The sequence below is a fragment of the Ambystoma mexicanum genome, chromosome 9 (genome assembly GCF_040938575.1).
Source record: "Ambystoma mexicanum isolate Mex_15411 chromosome 9, UKY_AmexF1_1, whole genome shotgun sequence".
NCBI lineage: Eukaryota > Metazoa > Chordata > Amphibia > Caudata > Ambystomatidae > Ambystoma > Ambystoma mexicanum.
In genome coordinates, this window is record NC_090931.1 from 906,151,699 (window position 1) to 906,174,262 (window position 22,564).

The 22,564-nt window shown below is 47.3% G+C and overlaps 1 protein-coding gene across 1 annotated transcript in view; it reads left to right on the forward strand.

Moving 5' to 3' along the window:
* MCM3AP (minichromosome maintenance complex component 3 associated protein) overlaps window positions 1-22,564 on the forward strand; it is a 1,669,219-nt gene that overhangs the window by 822,969 nt on the left and 823,686 nt on the right. The window contains exon 15 of the mRNA XM_069616041.1: window positions 4,209-4,403. Coding sequence (XP_069472142.1) covers window positions 4,209-4,403 — 195 coding nt within the window. The remainder of the gene's footprint in view (window positions 1-4,208; window positions 4,404-22,564) is intronic.

Below are 22,564 nucleotides of genomic sequence, written 5' to 3' on the forward strand. Positions count from 1 at the left end.
TCCCATGTTTCAGATCTGCTTCCTTAGTGTCTGCTATAAAGATATTTTTGCTGACCGAGCTGGAGGCGTAGTTGCCATGTAGTGGGTAGATGTTCCCCCACAATGACTCAAGCAAAGCTCTGTCACTCGAATGCAAGAGTCTTTCTAAACTGAAATTCTGGAGTAAAAATAGAATAAAATCCTGGTTGAGTGGCATGTTTATTGAAATGGTTACTTTACATTGTGCAACAAAACAAACCCCTGAGGGATGCTTAATTTGGATCATGCCCAAGAAGAAAGGTTATAAAGTTGGAGGTCCACTTTGTGTCAGACCTCTTCTTTAAGAGGGGACCTTCTTCACACACAGCATTGACGACTATGGTTGGATATCCTGTTTTAAATATAGTCATATAGAATACTCTGGGGCCCTATTTGTCAGGCTATTCAGTGTAGCCACAATGCTTTGAGTTGCTTTTTTGTTGCATACAGTGCTTTGATATCATCTATTTAAGGGTTGTTTCGTATGTATGGCATTTTGGTGCCCTTTTCATGAGGCATTTGGAGGAGTAGCTTAACCAAAAGTGCTCATCTATTGCTAACTGTAATGAAAAAACATGAAAATGAAATGTGAATTGATTTGTTAATTCACATGTAAAAAGTAATTGGATTTGCCAAAAACCAATCCTGTAATGCCAGAAACGTCTGCACCATTTGTCATTGTTTGATCAGCAAGATGCCCTTTTAAATTTGTGGTTCAGAACTTCTGGAAAACAGTTAATGTGGCCCAGACGAAGGCACACATGTTATAAATACCTAATCATATGATGTTTGTGTGCATATGGGACTATGGGCATATGCTGGTTGTGGATGTGCATGTATGGCTGCACTGGACATATGATGGGAATACTTAAGAATTTTAATGTGCAATGATAGATGCTTCCCGGGCCTTATCAACCTCCTTTCTTCTCCTGCTGTCCTTTCTTTCCCCTCTCTGGCTCCTCTGCCGCCTCCATCCTCTCCCACATTGGCATCCTCTAGCATATGCAACACTTTGCAGGGCGTACCTCTGACCTGTACCCCTCCAGGGAAGTCCTTCAAAGGGGGTAACCTGCTCCATATTGCTACTCTTAACTCTCGCTCACCTGTCAAGCACTCCTCTGACATCTGCCGTCTCCTGGTAGAACTCGGTCTGAATGAGACGTGGTTCACAGGCTGCTCTGTCACATGCTTTGACACTCTCCTTCCTGCTGGCTACAAGATCCTCTTTGCACCCAGAACCAACCGTCCCGGTGGGGGTGTATCCTTGATCTTCCCGGAGTGGATCCCTGCTTCTGTTATTCCTATGCAGGACTACTCCTCCTTTAAAATTCCTGGTCTGCAGGCTCTCTATCTCTCCTGGTCTCTCTGACTGTGGCCACTATCTACAGGCCGCCCAGCCAGGTCACCTCCTTCCTCTCTGAGTGGGAGGACCTCTCCTCCACCCTCCTCGCCTCTAACTCTCAACTTCTCCTCCTAGGAGACCTTAACATCCATCTGGATGCTACCTGTCCTTCTGCAGGACTCTTTCGCAACCTCTGTGTCTCACACTCTCTCTCTTTCCCTCTGGCCCGACTCACTCTGCAGGGCACACCCTGGATTTTCTCATCTCTTCAGACCTCCCCCTTTCCAATCCTCTCACCACTCCTCTCTCCTGGAATGATCACTTTCTCCTTTCCTCCCACCTCTCTCTCTCTACCCCTCAGGCCAAGCCGACTCCAGCACTGCCACCTACCTTCTCGGTCATCCGACCCATGAAGCGTGTGTCAGTTGAGGCTTTCGTAGCTACTTTCTCTCCTCCTTTTGCACCTTTGGCTGACTCACATCCTGAAAGCCTTATCTAACCTGCATCTTTCTAGCTCTAACACTCTTGAGGTACTTGTCTCTGTCATGAGGATCTGCTTGAAGCCCAAATCCAAGTGCAACTCTTGGTACGGCTCTAAACCCGTCACCCTCAAACGCAAGTGCAGGGAGTCGAAGAGGAAGTGGAGGGCATCAGGTGCACTTTGATAAACTGGCCTGCCGCCTGCTCAATACAGACTCTCTGTCTTCACCAAGAAGAGAGCCCACATCCAAGCCTGCGTCTCTGCGGCATCTAACAATTCGGCCGAACTCCAAAATCTGCAAGGAGCTGGCCAATCCTGCTGCAGTCTATACCTCTCCTGTTCCCTCTCAGGCCCTCTGTACGGCATTGGCTTCTCAATTCATCACAAATATTCTGCACATCCTGTTCCCCCCTTTCTTCCTCTTCCTCCTCCTCCACTCCTGGCCTGCCTGTGGTCGCCTCTCCTCCCCCCTTCTCTTCCTTTCCCTTGTTCACCCCAGATGATGTTTCTAGACAAGTCCAATCTTTGAAAGTCGTGTCAAAACAGGTTCTTCCCTGTTCATCAAGAACCATCAAGTACCACATTGACACCCTTGCTCCAGCCCTGGCCGATTTCTGCAATCACTCTTTTGCCACTGGAACCTTCCCCTCCCCCTTGGGGTTTTATGGTCTTTGCAAAAATGTTCATCGAAAAAATGTTTTTTTTTTTTTTTTTAAATGGGGGGTCCGCCCCAATGCCTCCTTTTTTACCCTTTAAACCTCCCCAAAAAAGAATGGACCCTTTACCCATTAAAAACATGCATTTGATGCATCTTTTTTCGATGCAATTCCCTCGATGCAAAGTAATTTGTTCGAAAGTCCATCGATGCATTTACACTCCCTTGTGCACCCCTTCCTAAAGAAGCCCTCTGCCGATCGATCCTCTCCGGCTAACTATCGCCAGATCTCCATCACTCCTTTCCTGTGCAAACTCTTGGAAAAGCTGGCCTTCTCCCAGCTTAATCTGCACACTGAATCTGTTGGTTGTCTCCACAACCACCAGTCTGGCTTGAGAGCAGGCAGAAGCACAGAAACTGCTCTCCTGGACATCCATGAAGACCTGCTCTTTAACCTTGGTTCGAACCTTCCTTCTGTCCTCATTCTCATCGATCTTTCTTCTGCTTTTGATACGGTCAACCATGCCATCCTGCTCATTTGTCTCTGTGATAACCTGGGTATCACTGATCATGCCCTGTCCTGGCTGACCTCCTTTCTCACTGATCGACCCTCTCGGGTCCAATTAGGGTCTTTCGTCTCTTCTATCTCTCACTCTACCTGTGGTGTCTAACCTTTCTCCCTGGCTGCTCAACCAATACCTGGCACCTCTTCCCCACCGCATTGCTGCTCTCACTCCGACTTTGTGTTATGCGGGTGACACGCAGCTTTCTTTCAGGCTCCCCTCGGCTGCCTCACCTCCTCCTCTCATTCCAGACTGTCTAGCCACAACTCAGGAATGGTGTGCCACCAATGATCTCTGCGATAATGCCAGTAAGTCTTTCCCTTTCCCCCTTTCCTCCTTCCCCCTTCTTCCCCCTCCCCCCTTTTTCCCCCTTCTCCCCCCCCCCTTCTGCCCTCCCTTTCTCCCCGCCACCCTCAGAACTTGGGCCCAGGTCCCTGCATGTCCAGTTGCACCTCGCACTGCTTCTTGGCTCCCCTAGCACTTGTGGTCTGTATCTGCAACCCTAGAGTCCATTCTCTCTGCATTATGAATGACCCGTTCGCTGCTTTTTCTGATTTACCTGCTCTGAGCCACCCGCTGGCCGCACTTGAGCTACCTGCACTCCTCCCTCCCCCACCCCACCTTGGCACTTCTCCCCTTCCACATGCGCGATATGAATGACACACAGTTTTTTTTTTTGTCCTCCCTCTGTTTCCCCCTCCTTGTCATGCCTAGAAACACTTGTGTCCAGGGCGTGCAAATGGCATATCATCATGTGCCAGTTGATGCAAACACCTGGCAGTGGTGCGGCTTGGTGGGTAAAGCGTTATCTGGGCACATTAGGATACAAGCAGCATTAACCACTTTATTGCCAAGGGTGTGGTCTCCGGATCATTGGCAAACCCTCTGTTGCTGAGGACATGGACAACTACGTCCTCTATAAATGCACTGTAATTGCAGTGCAGCATTCTTGCTGTTTTTTGGCATGTAGTAGAGCGATTAAATAAAGCCAGACTTATAGGTTTTTGTGCCTTTTCACTTAAATTGTGGATCAGTTTTACTATGTCACGTGCCTTCACTAGAAGTTGAAAATTCACTGCAAATTAGAAGCATTTATTCTGATGTATGCTTTGCACTAGTCTTCAGCTTTAACATGTATGTACTTGGCAGTGTTTCCAAAACAACAGCTAATGAACTCCTGACCACCGTGGCAGCTGAACTCATGAATTGTGTAGTAACAGAAGAAATGAATGTGGAGAAAAGGCGGTTGGAGTTGGTGAAGCGCAGGGAGGAGGAGGAGAAGAAAAAGGCGAAAGAGGAGAAACGTCGGGCAGAGGAGGCAAAGCGCAGGGCAGAGGAAGACAGGTAATGTTTTTATCCTCTTTAAGACTGTGACCCCTGAGCCCAGTACCAGTAGAATCGCCAGAGAGCAAGGAAAGGACACTGGATCCCATGGCTAAGAGATTAGCTTTCTCTGTTCATAAATTGGTGCCTCCAATTGGATTAAAGTGGTGTCTCTGTTGTCCTTCATTGGCTATTGTTAGTGTCCCTTTTCTTATTGGCCACACTTTTCTGATTACCCTATTTTTCAACGTTTCTGCAATCATTGTACCCTATCAGAGAACTTATGTCCTTCTACCTTTCCACGTCTGTTAAGACGGATTTCTGAACTCTGTCCTGGTGGCGCAGAAGTTCAGAAGGCCAACCTAATTACTTGGAACAGGGTAACCTCTGGACGAGCCAGACCAATCAAGGTAGCGATCGCGGCGGTCAAGACTAGGTCTCAAGAGGGGTGAGGGTGACTGAAAGCCCGCAATGAGCACACAGAGCAAGATCACTTACAAACTACTCCAAACAGTTGTTATATAAAAAATATATACACATTTATTTCAAGGCCTTTAAAACAATGACCGTAGCGAGAAAATCACAATATCACAATAGTAAACCAACACATACCATATCAACACAATATATATACAAATACGACAGTCTCAAGCGTTATATGCACGAAATGGGTAGTCCACCTAAAAGGGAAGGAAGACAGGTAGTGCGAAATAATGCTTAGACCCAGTTCGCCTTCAGAGGCACCTAACTAGATGGAAGTCCGAGCCCTGCGAAGAGTGGAGCCTTATGCTCAAGAGTACCTGCACGCGCTGGTGCCAACGGGCAGAAGGAGAAGCTCTTCGACGGAAGTCAGGCAGTTCAGTTTAGTGCACAAAAGAACAACAAGTTCCGCGACTCAAGTGCAGCCTCCACAGTGGGCAGAAGCAGAGCGCGAGTACGGACAAGGGTGCTGTTTTACACAGCGGGGAAAAGCAATGGGCTCCTGCAGGAGGACGACCAGATCCAAGCTATGCTACTCACCGGTCCCCGATGCAAGCAGACCCAGGCTTCTCCGCGTCAGTTTCAGCAGCTGGCAGGTTCAGAAGAGCAGGGAACGCCTCGTCGTCGTGTTGAGTAAAAAGACGTCCCAATCGAAGAAACCCGCACAGTTTGTTACCACAGCAGGGCAACGGAGCGGGCGTGTGTATCTGAGCCAAACGTACACTACTCACTTCAGACCTGGGAACGCCAAGTGTACGAAGCGTGTGAGAGTGACAAGGACTCGAAATACTACACAACCTGGCGGCGGTTACAGAGCAAGACTCCCGTGTAAGCTGGTCAGTCAGCTGGATGGCCCAGAGACGCTTCCGAAGGCTTACTGGCAGGAGATGATGAAGATGCCGAGAATAGCTGTCCCCGCTATTCCAAGGGTCGAAGTACCAGTACAGGCCTTCTGGTTCGATCAAAGGTGAACAGGGTTTCACAAGGCGACAGCAGTGCAGAGGAGAAGTCCTTCAGCGGGTCACCAGCGATTCCTCGGTCCAGCCTCTTAGTTGCAGGATACTTGGCTCCTGTATTCCTTCGTTTGTGAGAACTCAGGAGATCGACATGGTAGTGGTGTTTCCAGCCCCCTCTTATCCACGGTTCCCTTCGCGCCAAAACGGAGGGGACCCAATGGGAGATCCGCTCATCAACACTCACACCATTCGTGTACCAATCACGGACCACGGTGGTCCCAGGCATTCACACCACCCTAGACTCTCTGGCACCCAGGATGTGTATTGGGACCAGACATCCCAGCCCACATCCTGGAGGCACACACAAGACATGTAGAAGCCCGCGAAAGCATCCGTGTTTCGCGGGAAAGTACATGCCCAAATAAGGAAGGCCCCGGGTCGGCTCGACCTGGGGAAGGTGAAGGGAGCAAGACGGTCAGCAGACAGGACAAAGGAGCCTCGTGGTCTGGCCATTTTGGGAGCCAGGCCACCATTTTGGGTTAAGCGCGAGAAACGCGCTTAGAACGCCAAAAGGAGCTCAAAACACAAGAAACGATCGCTGCCACCATTCCCGTCCCTAAATCTCTTGCACCGATCAGATACAATCCTAAACGAGTAACTAGGGCCTGTAGAAGGCTAGAGACCCAAGAGAGCTGTAACTTTGCTTACAGTGCCCTCTTGTGTCATGTTGCACGAAAGCCGCAACATGATAAAAGAAACTACGGGAAACAGCGTTCCCCGGTACTGACAGTCTTAAGGGCATGTCAGTTTCCCCATAAGAAAGGAGCGAAAGCCCAGAGGAGTGCGGCAGAAGGCTGCACTTCTCTGGCAAAGTCAAGAACAAGGTGAAAAACAACAGCAAAAGTTTAGGGGTTGCCACATGGAAGGAAAATTACCTACAATTACGAAATCTTTCCTAACAACGTCCTCTTATCATAGCACTCCCTGCAGCTACCTCTGCCAAATATCAACTTCGTCACCAAGGTTTCCTTGGCAGGCCCGTTGCTATTTCTTTGCAAATCTTGTATGTCCCTGTTGAAACATATTCCCTGGTCTTTTTGTTAATGTTACGTCTGATTTTCCTAAGATGAAACTGCCATCTTGCCACTCCGGGGCAACACCCCTGTGTTTGTTGACTGTTTTGACCTGGTTTGCGTGACATTTTCCCTGAGGCCTATACTGTTTGTGCCTCTGCAGAGACCCTTAGTCTTTCACAGCCAGGTTACACCATTTACCCTCTTTTCCCTGTGAATGAGAGAATTGACTTTTTTGGGAACTTGAGTTTATGCTATATACCTGAGCAAAACCTTTTCTCTATTTGGAACTCTGGCAAGATGGGCACAAACTAATAAAGTCTGGAGATCCGTTTCCCATTACATAATTGCGGGAACTGAAACTAGGAGATTCCTGTAAACGAGACGGCAGAGTGAAGAACCCTTAGGGGAAGCGTATATTGCCCGCTTTCCCTTTTAAGTTGTTTTCTAAGTTGTAGGGCCAGTTTGAAAGTTAGAATTTGGACAGAGGACAAGGTTTATTATTTTAACTAATTTTAACGAGCACCTTTCTGTTAGGTAGGGAACTTCCCTATTAGCAATAGGGTCAATAGGGCGTTTTCTTTAATTTAAATAAAACTCCTGTATTAAAAGTATGTCTTCTGGTCCCAGTCTTTCTTCCGGGATGCCACAGTGCCCGCAACAGATGCCAGCATTTTCGCTGTAAGAAACCTTTTCTGTTGTCTTTGCACAATGTCAGCACTGCAAGTGTCGGAGGGCACCCTTGATGGCTTTGCCCAATTAAGCAAATCTTTCCAACCACTGTAGAAATATGTGAATATTGAATATGTGCAATTATGCCAGTACCCTCAGTATAAGAAAGCACTTCTAGTGGTTTTGCCTAACAATACCAGTACAGTAAGAACATGCCTTGGATGGCTTTTCCCAATAAGGCTCGTACTGCAAGAAGACCCTGATCTTGAATTTGTCAAATAATTCCATTACAGGATGAACATGCCCATTACGGCTTTGCCTAATGAGCCTCAGGCCAGTACTCTCAGCCACTGTAAAAATGCACTATTCTTGGCTTTGCCCAGAAATGCCAGTATTTGCCGTTGTATGAACACTCTTGCTGGCTGTGCCCACTGCCTGTCCAGTAATTGCCTATTCCCCGGTTCAACACATTTACAAACTGTGAGGTAGATTTCCGTCCCTCTCCTGTGTTTGGTTCTTTACAGGGCAATACGGGCCATATTAATGTTAAATGCGTGCAGATGAAAATTAACAATTTCATTTTCATCTGCAAGTATCCAACATTAATCCGCCCCAAACACATGAGGGACGGAAGCTGCCATGTACCACGGACACTTCTGACACTCACAACTCACTCATTAACACACACTCTATCTCTCCCCCTCGCTGTTAAAATAAATGTATTTTCAGAATCAGCCTTGTGGCCAGATTCTGAGAGGCCCCACTATTCTGTTGAACAGGAAAATACACTAATGTGTAGCAAAATCCTGTAAAGTTAGTGTCACTGAGCAGTCAGACTTAGGAGGGAGTGAGGAAGGTGAGAGTTGAGTTATGCACACACAGAGCACTCTAAATAGATGCAGAATGTATAAACATATTATGATATTTAGTAGGATTTTAAACAAACTCATTAAAGAAAATCACAGGTAAGTATAACTACCAAACCTACGCTATTTACAAATGAACATCCAGTATGGGGTGCTCCTGCTAAAGAGCACCAGCATTTTACTTTTCAAACAGTAAGTTCAGATTCAAGTAAGAAAAGTAGCAAACTGTAAATGTAGTAAAGGAAGTGAAGGAAATAAAGGTAAGTAATAAACCAGTTAGAATCAGGCAAGCAATTTAGAAAACAGTAAAACACTAGTAAACTGCCTTATAAAATGAATAAGGCCCTGACATTTAAAAATGCAGTCCTCTCTAACGGAAATGGGGCTTGGTGCTCGAAGAGTGACAAGTCCCAAAGCTCCTCTGGTCTCACCAGTTGACTCTGCAGAACCCCAGGTTCGAACTTGGGATGGCGACCGATGCAGCGAGGTAGCTCAAGTGGGAGCTGGTCAGTACACAGGGTGGTCCTGGGACAATTTGAATGGTTTCTAAGGGCTGGTTCTTCGAGTAGAGTCAAGACTGTTTGTTCCCCCTTGGCTCAGGGGTTGAAGCACTGCTAGAGGCCTTCAAGATATCAGACAAAAGAACAGGGCTTCACCAGGACTTTGCAGAAGGCAATGCTGGTTGACTGCAACAATGGTCCATGGGTATTCAGCGGTATGCTTCTTTGCAAAGGTGTCTTTGTTCCAAAGACTACTGCCGAATGGCTGCAAGAATCCTCCTCTTTTTCGAATTTCGAGTTAAGTCGCCCCTGAGCCCACCATTAACAATAATCTGTACCTTTCAAACTGGCAATGGCTGTCCAATACTGAGTAGCGTCTGGCCACATCATCTGCACATTTCGGCTTGGATGTGAACTGGGACCAGACAGTACCATTCCCCATAACCAACCACAAACACATACCCACCGCTTTTGCTGGGAAAGCCAAGGCTTTGCCCGGGAAAGGGCTTGCCTTATATGGGAGGGGAAGACAAGATGGCCAAAGGACAGGGTGAAATCTTGTGGTGCTGCCATTTTAGTGTATATGGTACTCTAAAAGGCATTATGCTGTAACATTCAAAAGTGCACGCAAGAAAAGTACACAGTACTGTAGAAACTTAGCCGCTGCCACAAGCCCTTCCTGTGCACATCATGTACGTTACAGAAATGTTACTTAATAGAAAAGATAAAGGGATAGAAAGTCCACCTACACTGATAGCCATAGAGACTGATCAATACCCCCAAAATAGATGAGCTAAGCAAGTTAAGGAGAGCAACAAGTCTTTACTTATCTTCAAAAGTCAGGACAGTTTAAAAACAAAAGTAAACCGTTGCGGATTCCATAGATGTTCGAGAGTAACCAGAAAAAAAATATCTTTTCAAACAGTCAGGCACACACACAAGAGTTCACAACAGCATGCACACATATAACTTAAGTCTTGCCTTGCCCCTGGAATGGCGTTTCTTAACCTGCCTTCAGGCACCAGTTTATGCTTGCACTAATCAGCTGCTGGTCAGGTATGAGGAGCCCCCTGCACCACTGCTTTGCCCTACTCTGAAATCAAGACTGGGCAAGCACTGGCCCATATACAGTGCAGCTATCTCAGGACTTTAGTGAAACCAGTCTTTGTATTTGCAAGGAATCTAAATAAACGTACATTCTCTGCAAATGCAATCACTACATTTACATTATGGAGTGCTGAAAATTTGCTCCATAATGCCCATTTATAAAAAAGTATTTGTTTGGAAGGTTAGACACAGGCGACGGACAACTAGACATTTTTAAAGACGTTTATTAAAGTTAAAGAAATTCCTCACCTAGACCTACTTCCAAGGTGGAAGTTCACTAATCTACAAAACAATAAAAGGGTGCTTGTCAGCATGTCTTACATACATTAACCTCGTCCTCTGTTCAGTTCTATACTGCCCTACTGGCTGTCCCTACCACTAACAAAGGAAACAAAAGATTTAGTCTAGAGAAGTGTTTTTACTCTCATCTCTTGGCTTGTTGCTGGTTGGTGCATGACCCACCTCGCCAAATGTCTCTCTCAAATCCTCTTCTCTTGGGTTTTTCCAGGCCTTAGCCTGCTCGTACTGTACAAACACAAAGTTCAAATGTCTTTGTTTTCCTCCTGGTTTTTAGACCTATGCCTAGTTGTAAAGTTCACAACAAAGTTCCTTAATTCTCTACACAGATGGGAACTCCTGAGCCCTCATGCAGCGACTTGTTCAAGATAAGACGTTTATTCCATAAGTGTACAATTTGACTCAGAAGATGCTTTAATTCAGGTGAACCCCCTGAAGGTGTTTTTCGTGCCATCTGCTCTTTGGTAACCCCTTGTGGGTTATTGGGTTAAGGGTCACCCCCTCACGGGTTTCTATTGCTCTGTGTTCTTGTAGCTCCCCAAAGGCCCTCAGATACTCCATCCGTTTTCTCGTTACTCTTTCTCCTTTCTGGAGCTTGACTGCCCTCTTTGCGTGACCTGTATACCTGCTAGTATGCCGTGCTCTTCTCCTAGGGAGGCAGTCCTCCAGTAGCATGGCAACTTCGATTCTCGGGTCGACGGTTCCCTATTTGTGCACCTTGGTCTGGGTGCCATTGGCTTCAGTGCTGGTTCGGTCTCTCGATGTCAGAGACCTCGGTGTCGCCTGCCCTGTTGCTGGTTCGATCTGCAGCCCCCGCCCCCCAGCTAGGGTTGTCAGCTCTTTTGCATCAGTCTCTCTAATGATAGATGCAATACCATTAGTTTGGAATTTTAATCCACACAGAAGGATCAGCAACCAAACCAGGCATATTTGAAGGGACCTGTACATTGACATTGTGATTGGCCCTCATATATCCAATACAGTATTGTGATTGCGATGTTAAGGGAGATGCCATAGAATTGTCAACTGGGGAATCCATGTCCCCTAAAATGGAGGTCATCCCCAGTGAGCTCCTGCTTGCCCTGTACCCTAGATACTTTTATGCATGGCAGGCTCACCTCCCTAGTTCCAAAGAGGGTTGCTTTAAAGGATGAATTACCTGGATTCGTCACAATTGCCGGTTTAGTTTGAAAATAAGGGGGTGACACTCTAGCACCTCCTATGGGTGAGCCGCCCTTGCCCAAGACTTTCTGAATTTCTCCAGTATGGGACTGTCGAGATTTTGTTTCATCAACTTTCAATTTCACCCAGAGACTGTTTGTTGGAAACTCTAGAGAAGCCAACCTGCATTTGTTGCCTTACCGTCCGTTGAACCAGGACACAAGGAGAATTGAAATTTCCACCGGAGCTTTTTTTTTTTTTTTTTTTTTTTTAGTTCTTGTAAGCCACAGATGAGTCTTCCAGTATTTGTTTTACTAAAGAAAGGAGAAACTACAAACTAAGATCCAAAGGCAATTCCCCAGAAAAGTCTGGATAGTAACAGGGAGGAGGCTCCAGTGCTAAAAGGGTGCGTTAGAACCCAGCTGGTGACCATCCTTTCTAAAAAAAACCTACATAAACGTCTAATAACTGGGGTGTGGTGGTGGGGATGGTGATACTACTCTGCTTCATAACACTTCTGATGTTGTGACTTTATCATGTATGGTCACTTGGACTGTCGTTTATCAAGCAGATACAGCATAGTCCAAATCAGGTTCTCTGTATCCTTCAGATTCAAATGAGCTCAGCTGGGGGTCAGTTAGGGAGAGACAAACCATGCTTTGAATGACTGAGCTGGATACGTTAGTGATACTGTGCTGCCCCACGTTGACCAGTAGCAGCTTTGGTTTCTGGCTCTTCAATGATGCTGACAACAGTGAGGTGCTGCTGGCAAGCAGGATGAGACTCCCACAGGAGATGGTGCTAAACCAGAAAAAGGGTGCCCTGCTTAAAGTTGGGTTGAGTGCAGCTATGCTGTGAGAGGATGTTACAGTGCTGGGCAGATGCTGTCATATTCTAGCGTTCAGGTTATACATACATTTCTCATAGCGGCAACAAATGATGTTGATTTCTTGGTAGTCCTTTGGTTTTTGTAACAATGACCCTTGGGAACTATCTGTTTACACCACTCTGGGATTTCCAGTGCTCCTCCCCGATCTGCAGACGTACAAGGAGGAAGGGTTTTTGAGGAGCAAGTGTCTGAAGACAAATTCTCTCAGCCACCATGTGTTTGCGGTATGAAAATAAGTGACTCTACAACTTACACAAGCTAGACAACCAGATTCCCTTAAATCATCCTGACTCTCCTAGTGGCATACAAAGCAGAGCAGCCCAAGGCAACTCATAGGAGGGGAGCCGGGCAGTATACATAAAGTAGAACATGCATAACAATTAAAAATAGAATGCCCACATCATAGTTGTTTTACAACTATTACTTTATGTTCTCTGCAGATGAGTAAAGCATTGTGTAGTTTACATGTAAGCCAACTGTTTTAGGAGTCTTTTTGGTGTCTAGACTATGTGAGCCTTCAGGATCACAGATGATATTTTATTTATATTTATTTCATTTGTAGGGCGCACACAAACCCTCAGGCATCAGGTTGCTGTACAACCAGTTAAATGAGCCCAGAGGCGGTGAGACATGAGGTTAGGGGGCCCGTAGGCGAGGCAGAACGCATGCATGCATTTCAGACAAGTTAGATTGTAGCTTACATAGGCAGTTTAATTGAACAACCATGTTTTAAGGGCTTTGCAGAAGGCCCAGAAAGAATCTTCTGCTCTTAGAGTAGTCAGAAGCGAGTTCCACTGCTTAGCTGCAGTGAATGGAAAGCTTGAGCCTCCTGTTTTCACACGTTTGAATTTTGGTTGTCAAGCCTGTGAGAGTAGGGGCTTCTCGTAGGCTTGGACGGCTGGGTCTTCGTGACTGTCTGCAGTAAGTAGGCTGGGGGTTGACTTGGAGATGTATTTGTGGGTGATTGAGAGAGTTTTAAAGGACATTCTTTGACGGGAAGCCAGTGGAACGCTCTGCGGGCTGTTGAGATGTGCTCTGAGGGGGTGGATATTCAGCGAAGCACCAAGGGCATTGTTTTGGATAGTCTGGAGTTTCTTTAGATCACGAGATGTAGTGCCGGGAAATATGACATTGCAGTAGCCCAGCCTGGATCCCACCAGTGAGCAGGCGATGGTTAGACATTTGTCACTGGTGAGGAAGAGTCTTTCAGCATTAATGAGTTTGGTGGAGTAGGCTGCTGCTGAAGAAATGGCATTAACTTGGCGGGAGAGGGTAGAGTGCAGGAGTGTCTTTACAGATGAGGAGACTGGGATCACTGAGCCATCAATGTTGAAGGCTGAGTACATAGGGTCTAGTTTCTTTAGTGCCGCGGAGGGGCCAACGATTAGCAGTTCTGTTTTCTCGTCATTGAGGTAGAGTCCATGGGATGGTGGCATAGGTGGAACTCAAGGTTGCAGCATCAACGTGGTAATACACGCAGGACCCTTGTGGCACCTCGCAGTTATAGGGGAGGGCGATGCACAGGTCAACCGGAAACCTGAAATACCCAGTTGCCCTATTCATTCCAAGGGGGCACCTTAAGACCTATCTGCTCAATCACGATTTAGTCTCTCTGTTAAAGTAGAATTTAATTTTTTCTAGTTCTGTAGTCCCATTTGAGGGACCTCCTTAGCTTTTTGCTTTTTACCTTCCTTATGTTTTGGATCTCTTACCTGGTTTTGTGATGAGAAGGACTTGTAGTGAAGTCCCCCTGCCACTGCTGCCTTTTTTGACCCTGAGTAAATGTTACCATGGAAGCCCACAAGGCTCCTGGGACAGGTGTGCTTCCTAGTTCACCCATTTTTAATCTTAGTGTGATTGTATCATGCTGCGTTAGTATTAAGGAGTAGTCTAGTAGCAATTTAGTTTTGGATTCACTGAGAATGCAAGCCAATATACCTAATTAGTAGCCCAGTATACCTTATTGGGAGCCATTGGCGTACAAATGTATTTTAAATCCTGCTTTCATCTATTTCTTTTTGTCATTTTTGTCTAGGGAAACCATAAGGAAGGCCGAAGATGGCCTTTGTACATATGTGGGCTCTTTGCAAGCCCAGTTTGCAGTTCAAACTGATCAGGATTGATTCTTGGCCCTGGGCCAGCTATTTTGTGTCATGTTGGGTGGTCTGGGATAATTGCCGATTTTAGGGGCCAACCAGATTGGCTGGCCACCTACCCCTTTGTTTTTAACCCCATACTTTGATTGGTGGGCTGGCTTTGGCCAGCTCCTGTGAGTTTCTGTAGGGGAGACCCTGAACCTCCTCTCAATTCTGTTCAGATTTTCATGGAAGACAGGTAGCTTACTTGCCTGCTGCAAGATTCCTGCTGTTTGAGCTGCATTTTAAGGACTAGCTATTTATTTATTTATTTATTTATTTATTGTGCATTTGATTTATTTATTGTGCATTTGTAAGGCGCTCCTACATCAAGAAATTGTGTTTCAAAACGCCAACAGGGCAAAGGGGAGGGAACATGGGAACAAAGGCAAATCAGATAAACAGATGAGCAGGAAAGGGGCGGTCCTACTAGGCCTTGTGAGCATTCAGAACGTGCATGTGCGGGGTATGTGCTAGGAGTGGGAAGGGGGTATGTGCTAGGAGTCTTTAGTGTGCAACAGTAAGTGCCTGGCAGAGATCGCTTGGTACAGAGTGATCACCTGCCAATAATAAGTGCAGGCCTGTGAGAAGCCAGTGGGTGCCCGAAAGTCAAGTACTGGGATAGGGGGGGAAGGCTAAGGGCATTTGGGGGGGGAAGGCCGGGACCCAGAAGGACACAAAAGGTCCCAGGCCACCAAGCTCAGTGACTGTGGGGCATTAGAACAGGTGTGAGAGGGGGAAGTAGGAGGTGAAGAAGAAAGTCTTGAGGAGCTTCAGTAATTTGAGAAGATCTGGCTCAAGACCGAGTAAAGGGAAGGCTGTTCCAGAGGAGGGAGCCTGCCGATGAGACAGATCTGCCACCAACTCGCTGCTTAGAAAAGCATTTGACACGCAGAGAGTTTGAGACAGAGGAGCATAAAGATCTGGAAGGAAAGTATTTGGTTAGGGAAAGTTGTAGATAGATTGGTCCCCAGCCCCAGGCATCCTTATGGATGATGCATAGGGATTTAAATTTGATCCTTGCAGCAACCGGGAGCCAGCGGAGAGATTTTTGTCATGACCCACATCCAGAAACCCCCCTGGCAAGCCCATGGGCCAGGAGGGGTCTTGGCTCGGGTCTCCAACAAACTTAGGCATCCTTTGCCTAGGCCCTCTTGGGGCCCGTCCTGGCGCCTTTGGCGCTAGGCTCATACTTAATAAAGACTTGTGTTTAGGGAACTACTTTATTTCAAGTGCCAGCCAACATGGAGGCATCCACATAGCTTGGCTTCTTGGAACCAAGCTATGCGGAATAGGGTTTTGGGTGTGGTACCCTAGGAACTACTTTACCTGGACTAATTTCTTGAAGCTATTTAAACCACGCCCGACTTGGATAACACGCTTTGCGTTACTTTGCAATCCTGCAACGTGACGCTCATCGTGTTCAGCTGTACCCACGAACCTCGGAAGAACAGCATCTGTAAAGAGACAAAAGAACATCGTTGGCAGCAGCTTACCTGTAATTTCATCGTTGGCTGCCCACAGCTCCTGCGAACAGCATCCTAGGATCAGCGCGCCTCCCGGACCCACGGATCTGCAAAAAAGGAAGAAACAAGCCATTAGACACTTTTACAACATAATGAACTGTGCCGAAAAGCTTACCTCGCAAGTTGCCCCTCAACCAGCATCGCCTCGGGATTTCATACACCGGGTGAGCACCGCGATCTATGGGAAAGAAAAGACAACCGGTTAGCAAAGGCAAGGCATCATAGCGCTGCGCATAGCACCTACTTACCGCATCAAAGCGCTCTTAATACGCCATCATTTACCGGCGAGACCCAATTCAGCCAATGCATCACATTGGACTTCCGCGCACCTAAGGAAGAGAAAGACATTTATTAAACCAAGAAAGGCATGCAAGAATAGCAACAATATACAACAGCAATAAGACATACCTGAAAGACTCAAAGCGGGCTGGCATCAGTGAAGTAACTAGATACCATTCGCCCACAAAGGACAAAGCGCCCCTGCCAAGAAGGCAGGACGGACGGAGAGCACACCTGAATTAACAACAAGGTGAGGAGAGGTCCAGAGGGGCTGCGGGCATACGGGGTGGTGGGTGGTTGCTTACCCCAGTTGTCCAGTCTTGAACATTGCCCACCTGTATTCCAGGCAGAACTTCCCCGCTGGTCACATCTGGGAACCGCAGAGAAGGATACCAGAGTCCCTACGGCTGGGTGGCGTCCCCGTGGATACCAGGTGAGCGTAACAATTTTAAGGCTGGAGAGCTAAAACCCCTGGCCTTGAGGGCAAGGTTAAGTCTTGCACGCTATTCTGGACAAGTTTGAGGAGGCACACAGAGTACAAGGGTATATTATTAAGGAAGAAGCTGTTGCAGTAGTCCAGCCTAGAGAGTACCAGAGCTCTAGAGACATTGAGCTTCTAGGGAAAAGTGAGGAAAGGAAGAATACTTTTGAGAAGTTGAAGTTGAAAATGGGCCTTCTTTGCAAGGTCCAAGATATGAGGGTGGAAAGAGAGGGAGGAGTCGAAGATGACTCCAAGGTTTCTGGCTTCAGATGCGGGAGAAGGGGGAGAGCCCATAGAGGGTGGCCAGAGTGAAAAGAGGAAAGTGGGAGTCCCAATCGGAAGGATCTCCGTCTTTGCCTGAATTGAGGCAGAGATAATTAGAGGCACACCAAGAATGGATAGCAGATAGGCAGTCGGGAATGGTAGATAAAATAGGGAGAGCATCAGAGGAAAGATTGAAGAAGAGTTGGGTGTCATCTGTATAACACTGGAAGTGAGGGGCGAAAGTGTAGATGAGGTGAGCAAGCGGAGCAAGATAAACATTAAACAACCAGGGTGAGAGGTTAGAACCCTGGGGAACGCTACAGTTGGAGATGGAGGTAGGAAAGTAGAAAGAGCCCAGGATGACCTGGGAGGGACGGTCAGTGAGGAAGGTCAGCCAGTCCAGTGCCCGCTCCGAGTTCATATCATGGAGCCATTTTATGAGGATTGCGTGGTTGACCATATCAAATGCAGAGGAAAGATCAAGTAGAATGAGAATATCTGGAGAGTTTGTGTCAAAAGAGTCAACCAGTTCTTCACGGGTGTTCAGAGGAGTAGTTTCCATGCCTCTGAATGCTCGGAATCCAGATTGATGGTCATGTAGGCATCCAATGAGCTCGATATGCTGGGCCAGTTGGGTGACAACCAGCTTCTCTGGGAGCTTCTCAAGGAAAGGAGTGATGGAGGTGGGTCAGTAGTTAGCTGGGTACGAGGGGTCGGCAGAAGGCTTTTTCAGGAGGGGGTGCACAACAGTGCTTGAGGGGGGGGAAAGGCTCAGTGGTAAGAGTGATTGCAGAAATCAGCAAGTGCAGTGGCAAGGGAGCCGATGTTGTCCTTAATAGTTCTGGAAGAACAGGGGGAGACCTGTTTGGAGGAGACCATCATAGAGTGGACAACCCTAGTGAGCTCGTCTGATGTGATAGGAGAGAAAGGCTGAGGGAGGTGGGGAGGCCAGTGGTCGCAGGGGGGTGGGAGAAGTGGAGGAAGAAAAAGTGCTCAGGATCTCCTGGGTTTTTGCAGTGATGTGGGTGGCCAGTGTAATGCAGAGGGCCTGAGAGGGAAGAGGCGAGGTGGAGACTGCAGAAGAATTGGCTAGTTCCTTGCCGATTTTAAAGAGTTCAGCCGTGATGTTGGATGCTCCAGAGACACAGGCCTGGATGTTTGCCCTCTTCTTGGAACGAATGGTGAAACGATATTGCCTTTGGAGCAGGTGTCAGGCCAGTTTGTCAGAGGATGAGCCTGTGGTCTGTTGCTTCCGTTCTGCAGCTCTGCAGTTGCGCTTCAGGTCTGCCAGATCAGGGTCGTACCCTCATGACTGGGGCAAGAATGTCAAGGGTGTCAAAGATGGCGAGATAGAGGTTGCTGAGAGCAAAGTCGGAGGTAGAGTCTGCAGTGGGAGGAGAAGGTGGGATGAAGGCGGATACAAAGGCAGCATCTGACATGAGTTTCATCGAGCGGATGTCCGTGAACGAGGTTGGCAGGGCTGGGGGAGATGCGGTCAGAGGTTCGAGAGGGCCCAAGTGGGAGGTTAGGAGGGAGTGGCCGACCAGGAGAGCGGGGTGGTGAGTGTGGCATAGAGCGACAGATCTGTGATATATGATTTGATATGACATTTATAACGCACCTATACACCAGTGTTTCAAGGCACGGCAAGGGAGGGGGGGGACAGAGGGAAGACAAAGATAACGATCCTACTAGGCCAGGTATCATTCAGATCGCGCAAGTGCAGGGGAAGGGGAAAAGTGCGGGGGGGAGGGGACAGTGCATTACATGGGGTAAAAAGAATAAATAAAACAATAAGAGACGCGCAGCCAGCTGGTGGCAAGTGCAAAGGGTAAGTGCAGACATTGTGTGTCAAGTGCTGGTGTGGGACTGTAGGGATACAGAAAACAGTGTTGTATGGATAAAGGCATTAAGAGTGTGTCCAGCCGAATGGGTAGGACAAGACTGGAGAATGGGGAGGGAGAGCGAGGTGCAGAGGTCACGGAAGAGAGTGGACACCATGCTTGAGTTAAGGTGGATGTTGAAGTCACCCAGTAGAAGGAGTTTAGAGGAAGATGTCAGGAGAGAGGAGGAGAAATCAGCCCATTCAGAGACGAACAGGGTGATAGAGCGAGGTGCCCTATAAATAGTGGCAATGGTCAGGGAGGAGTTAGGCGATGTCTCCTACCTCTTGCCAGCTTGCAAACCAGGCTCTCGAAGGAGGAGTATGGCTGGCTGGGTATGAGGGAAGAAGGGACCCACTCGGGGAAGATCAGTGCAACCCCACTGCCAGAACAGTTAGGGCGGGGCTTAGAGATGATCTCGTAGCCATCAGGGAGTCAAAAGCAGTGACTGAGCTGCATTGGACCACGTCTCGGTAAGACGCTATCAAGGTCAATGTCTTCAAGGAGGAGGCAGATGTCAGCAGAGTGTTTAATAACAGAGCGAGCAATAAGTGTGGCTAGATGAAGCAGTTCTCTGCCGTTGAAGGTTTTCAGAGGAGGGGTGCGGGAGCGTGGTACACAGTTGGAGGAGGTGGAAGAGGGACTGGGAAAGAGGAAGGAGTAGCAGGCGCAGAATGGAAGTTGAGGAGGGATGGCAGGCGCCCGTCAAAGAGGAGGTGGTTGGGGACCCTGAGCCATGATGGTGCCATTGCGATAGAGATTAATGATAAACCTGGATGATGAGAAGCCTGCCAAGAGTACTTCCCATCTAGTGCCACCATTAATGGGTGAGGACAGGAAAGGAGAAGAGAGATATATATATTTCTGAGGCTTGTGTAATCTGCTTAGATGACATGCTGTGCATAGGCCGACTTCTAGTGGAAACTGCAGAGTATTACAGTTTGTTTTTCGAAACTCGAAAAGGGGCGTCGAACTAGGGCGTGCCAGTAATACTATCTATAGTGTGACGTCCACTGTACCCATGATCCCTCACGCGTGTGGGACCCTCAAATTGTTTTTTTCCGCCATACTTGTTGGAAGCATTATCGCGGAGTTCCCTGGCTTTTAGCCATTTATCATAGAATTATCAAAAATTCCCTGTTCTCCAACCCTATGTTGAAGATCGCTGAAGATCGACGTCGGTACTTGAGACCGAGGAAGAACAGCCGTCGGACTAAACAGACTTTGGGCCTTGGAAGGCCTCTGGCCTCGGCCCGTTCCTCGGAAGGACTTTGGCTTCGGCCCTGCCAAGTAGGGAGAGTGGGGGGTGGATATACGCACACACTCGTTTCCTACTTATACCCGCCCACTGCCAGATATTGACATATGGTGAGTACTCCATTTAAATTCTGCCCGAAGTGCAACCGTACGTTCCCCTGGGTGGATAAACATAATACCTGTAACCTGTGTCTTCCGAGGGAGCACCCCGAGGCAAATTGCAGAGCTTGTAAGCTCAAAATATGCAGTATCCCACAAAACAGCTTCCTTCCTTTCTGTTAAAGGTAGTGCCTCTTGACAAAGTAATATCCACCTCTTCACCATAAATGAGGGCAGATCGCCATGGATTATACAAAAATATACATATTTTAATATTTATCAAAAAACCATCAATTGAGAATACATTTACTTAAAAACAGCATGATCACAATTCATTCTTACTCATACTTATCTTCAGAACATAAACATAAATGCGTTAAGCTGATATGACAGAGGAGAGGCACACATAATTTGGCCTCTTCTGTGCCTTCTCTGCCAACCACTCAATGTCTCTACTGATATCCTGCACAGTGGTACCCCCTTGATTTAGGAGGGCAACATTTTTTCCAACACTACAAGTGTGTTTCTAGGACCAATAATAACTCTTCACAATGCACACAAATTAATTAGGATTGTATTCCTTATTGGTGCTGTCTTCAGGGCACTTATTCTTTTTTCATATGTTCATATTCATTGTATGACATCACAAGATTTTGCAATATTCCCAACATTCTACAACACAAACAGAAACAATAAATAAAACCTTTATACCATGGTTACTTCAACTTTTATAATGTCAAGTCTCTTTAGACACCCTTTACACCTTAACCCATACATCATTCTAAACAGAAGGATTCAATTTCTTTTAATATCACCATTACCCATGGAGATCATTTCCCCTGAGTTTTCCAGTGTATCTTGTTCAATCATTTACAAGTGGGAGGCTTTAAAAATGCCCCTTATTCTTTTAGTATATCATTTCACTAAATGTTAATGTCTTATACTTCTGCTTTTGTCAAGGCTAGTGCCTATATCATTAATAGTTACCCTTTGCTCCTGTGGTATTGGAGTGGCCAGGTGTTTTCTTTATAATGTGCACTCAATGAAAACAGCTTGGTATTCTGAGGGGAGCCGCCGGTAAACTCTAAAGAGGGGGGTGAGAACCAACATGTGTCCTATATCGGGGCTGAAGCAGCTACGACTAACTGAAAACTCTGTAGTGTGACAAGAAGGCGCTTACCGACAATTGTCTCTCTTTAGGGACTCTCTTGTTGATAACGCGGCGTGCGTATGCCTTCGCCGCGTGCACTCGTCCGACCTGGTTAAGAAACGTGTCTTCTGGCACCGCCGTTCCAAAAGTCTATTAAAACATCCGACCAAAACCTTGGATTAAACCCCAGTATTTCGGACGGTGGAGACGAGGCGTCTGTTGTAACATCGCCTCACCTCAATGTTGTTGTTTCCTCCTACGACGGATCGCTTCCTGTTACCATGCATCACCTGACTGCAGAAAAGAGAACGTAGTCTATCATTCACCTGCTGCCAGAAATAGCGTGACCCGTAATGACGTTTGCAAGTGATGCGGCCGCGTTATAAATATATACTAACCACATCCAAACGCCCGTCATATTGGAAAGGGGACCAACCCCTGGCTGCCCAGTGGCGCAAAACTCAGCCACCGCTCGCATGCCAATGTTTTTAAGTAAATGTATTGTCAATTGATGGTTTTTTGATAAATATTAAAATATGTATATTTTTGGATAATCCATGGCGATCTGCCCTCATTTATGCTGAAGAGGTGGATATTACTTTGTCAAGAGGCCTATAACAGAAAGGAAGGAAGCTGTTTTGTGGGATACTGCATATTTTGTGTTAATCCGTCCTCACCCACACAGTCCCTAAAAAGAGGATTTTGTAGCTCTAGCTAGCTGATGAGCTTGTAAGCTCTTCAAAGCCAAGACAATTAAGGACCCCTTGACCAAACGTTGGGCCCACTATGCCAGGCAACTCGAGGCCATGGATGCAGTGGGTTCCTTCAGTGATGGCAGCAACGCCGCCGTATCGGACGGCGAGGGCACAGGAGTGTCATGTCGTTGGGCACCCAAGCGCAAGCCCCCGACGTCGGAGGACTATCCGGCGGGTCAGTTATGGGGACAACACCCGGCGGCAAGAGCGCTATCCACACCTCTTCCACTAAACACACTCACCCCACCCGAGATTCGACACGCGTGTCGAGTGATCGGCAGAAGAAGGCACAGAGAGAGCGGTCTGCAGAATCGGTGTCCTCTGGGCGTTCCAGGTCACGGTGACCCCATGA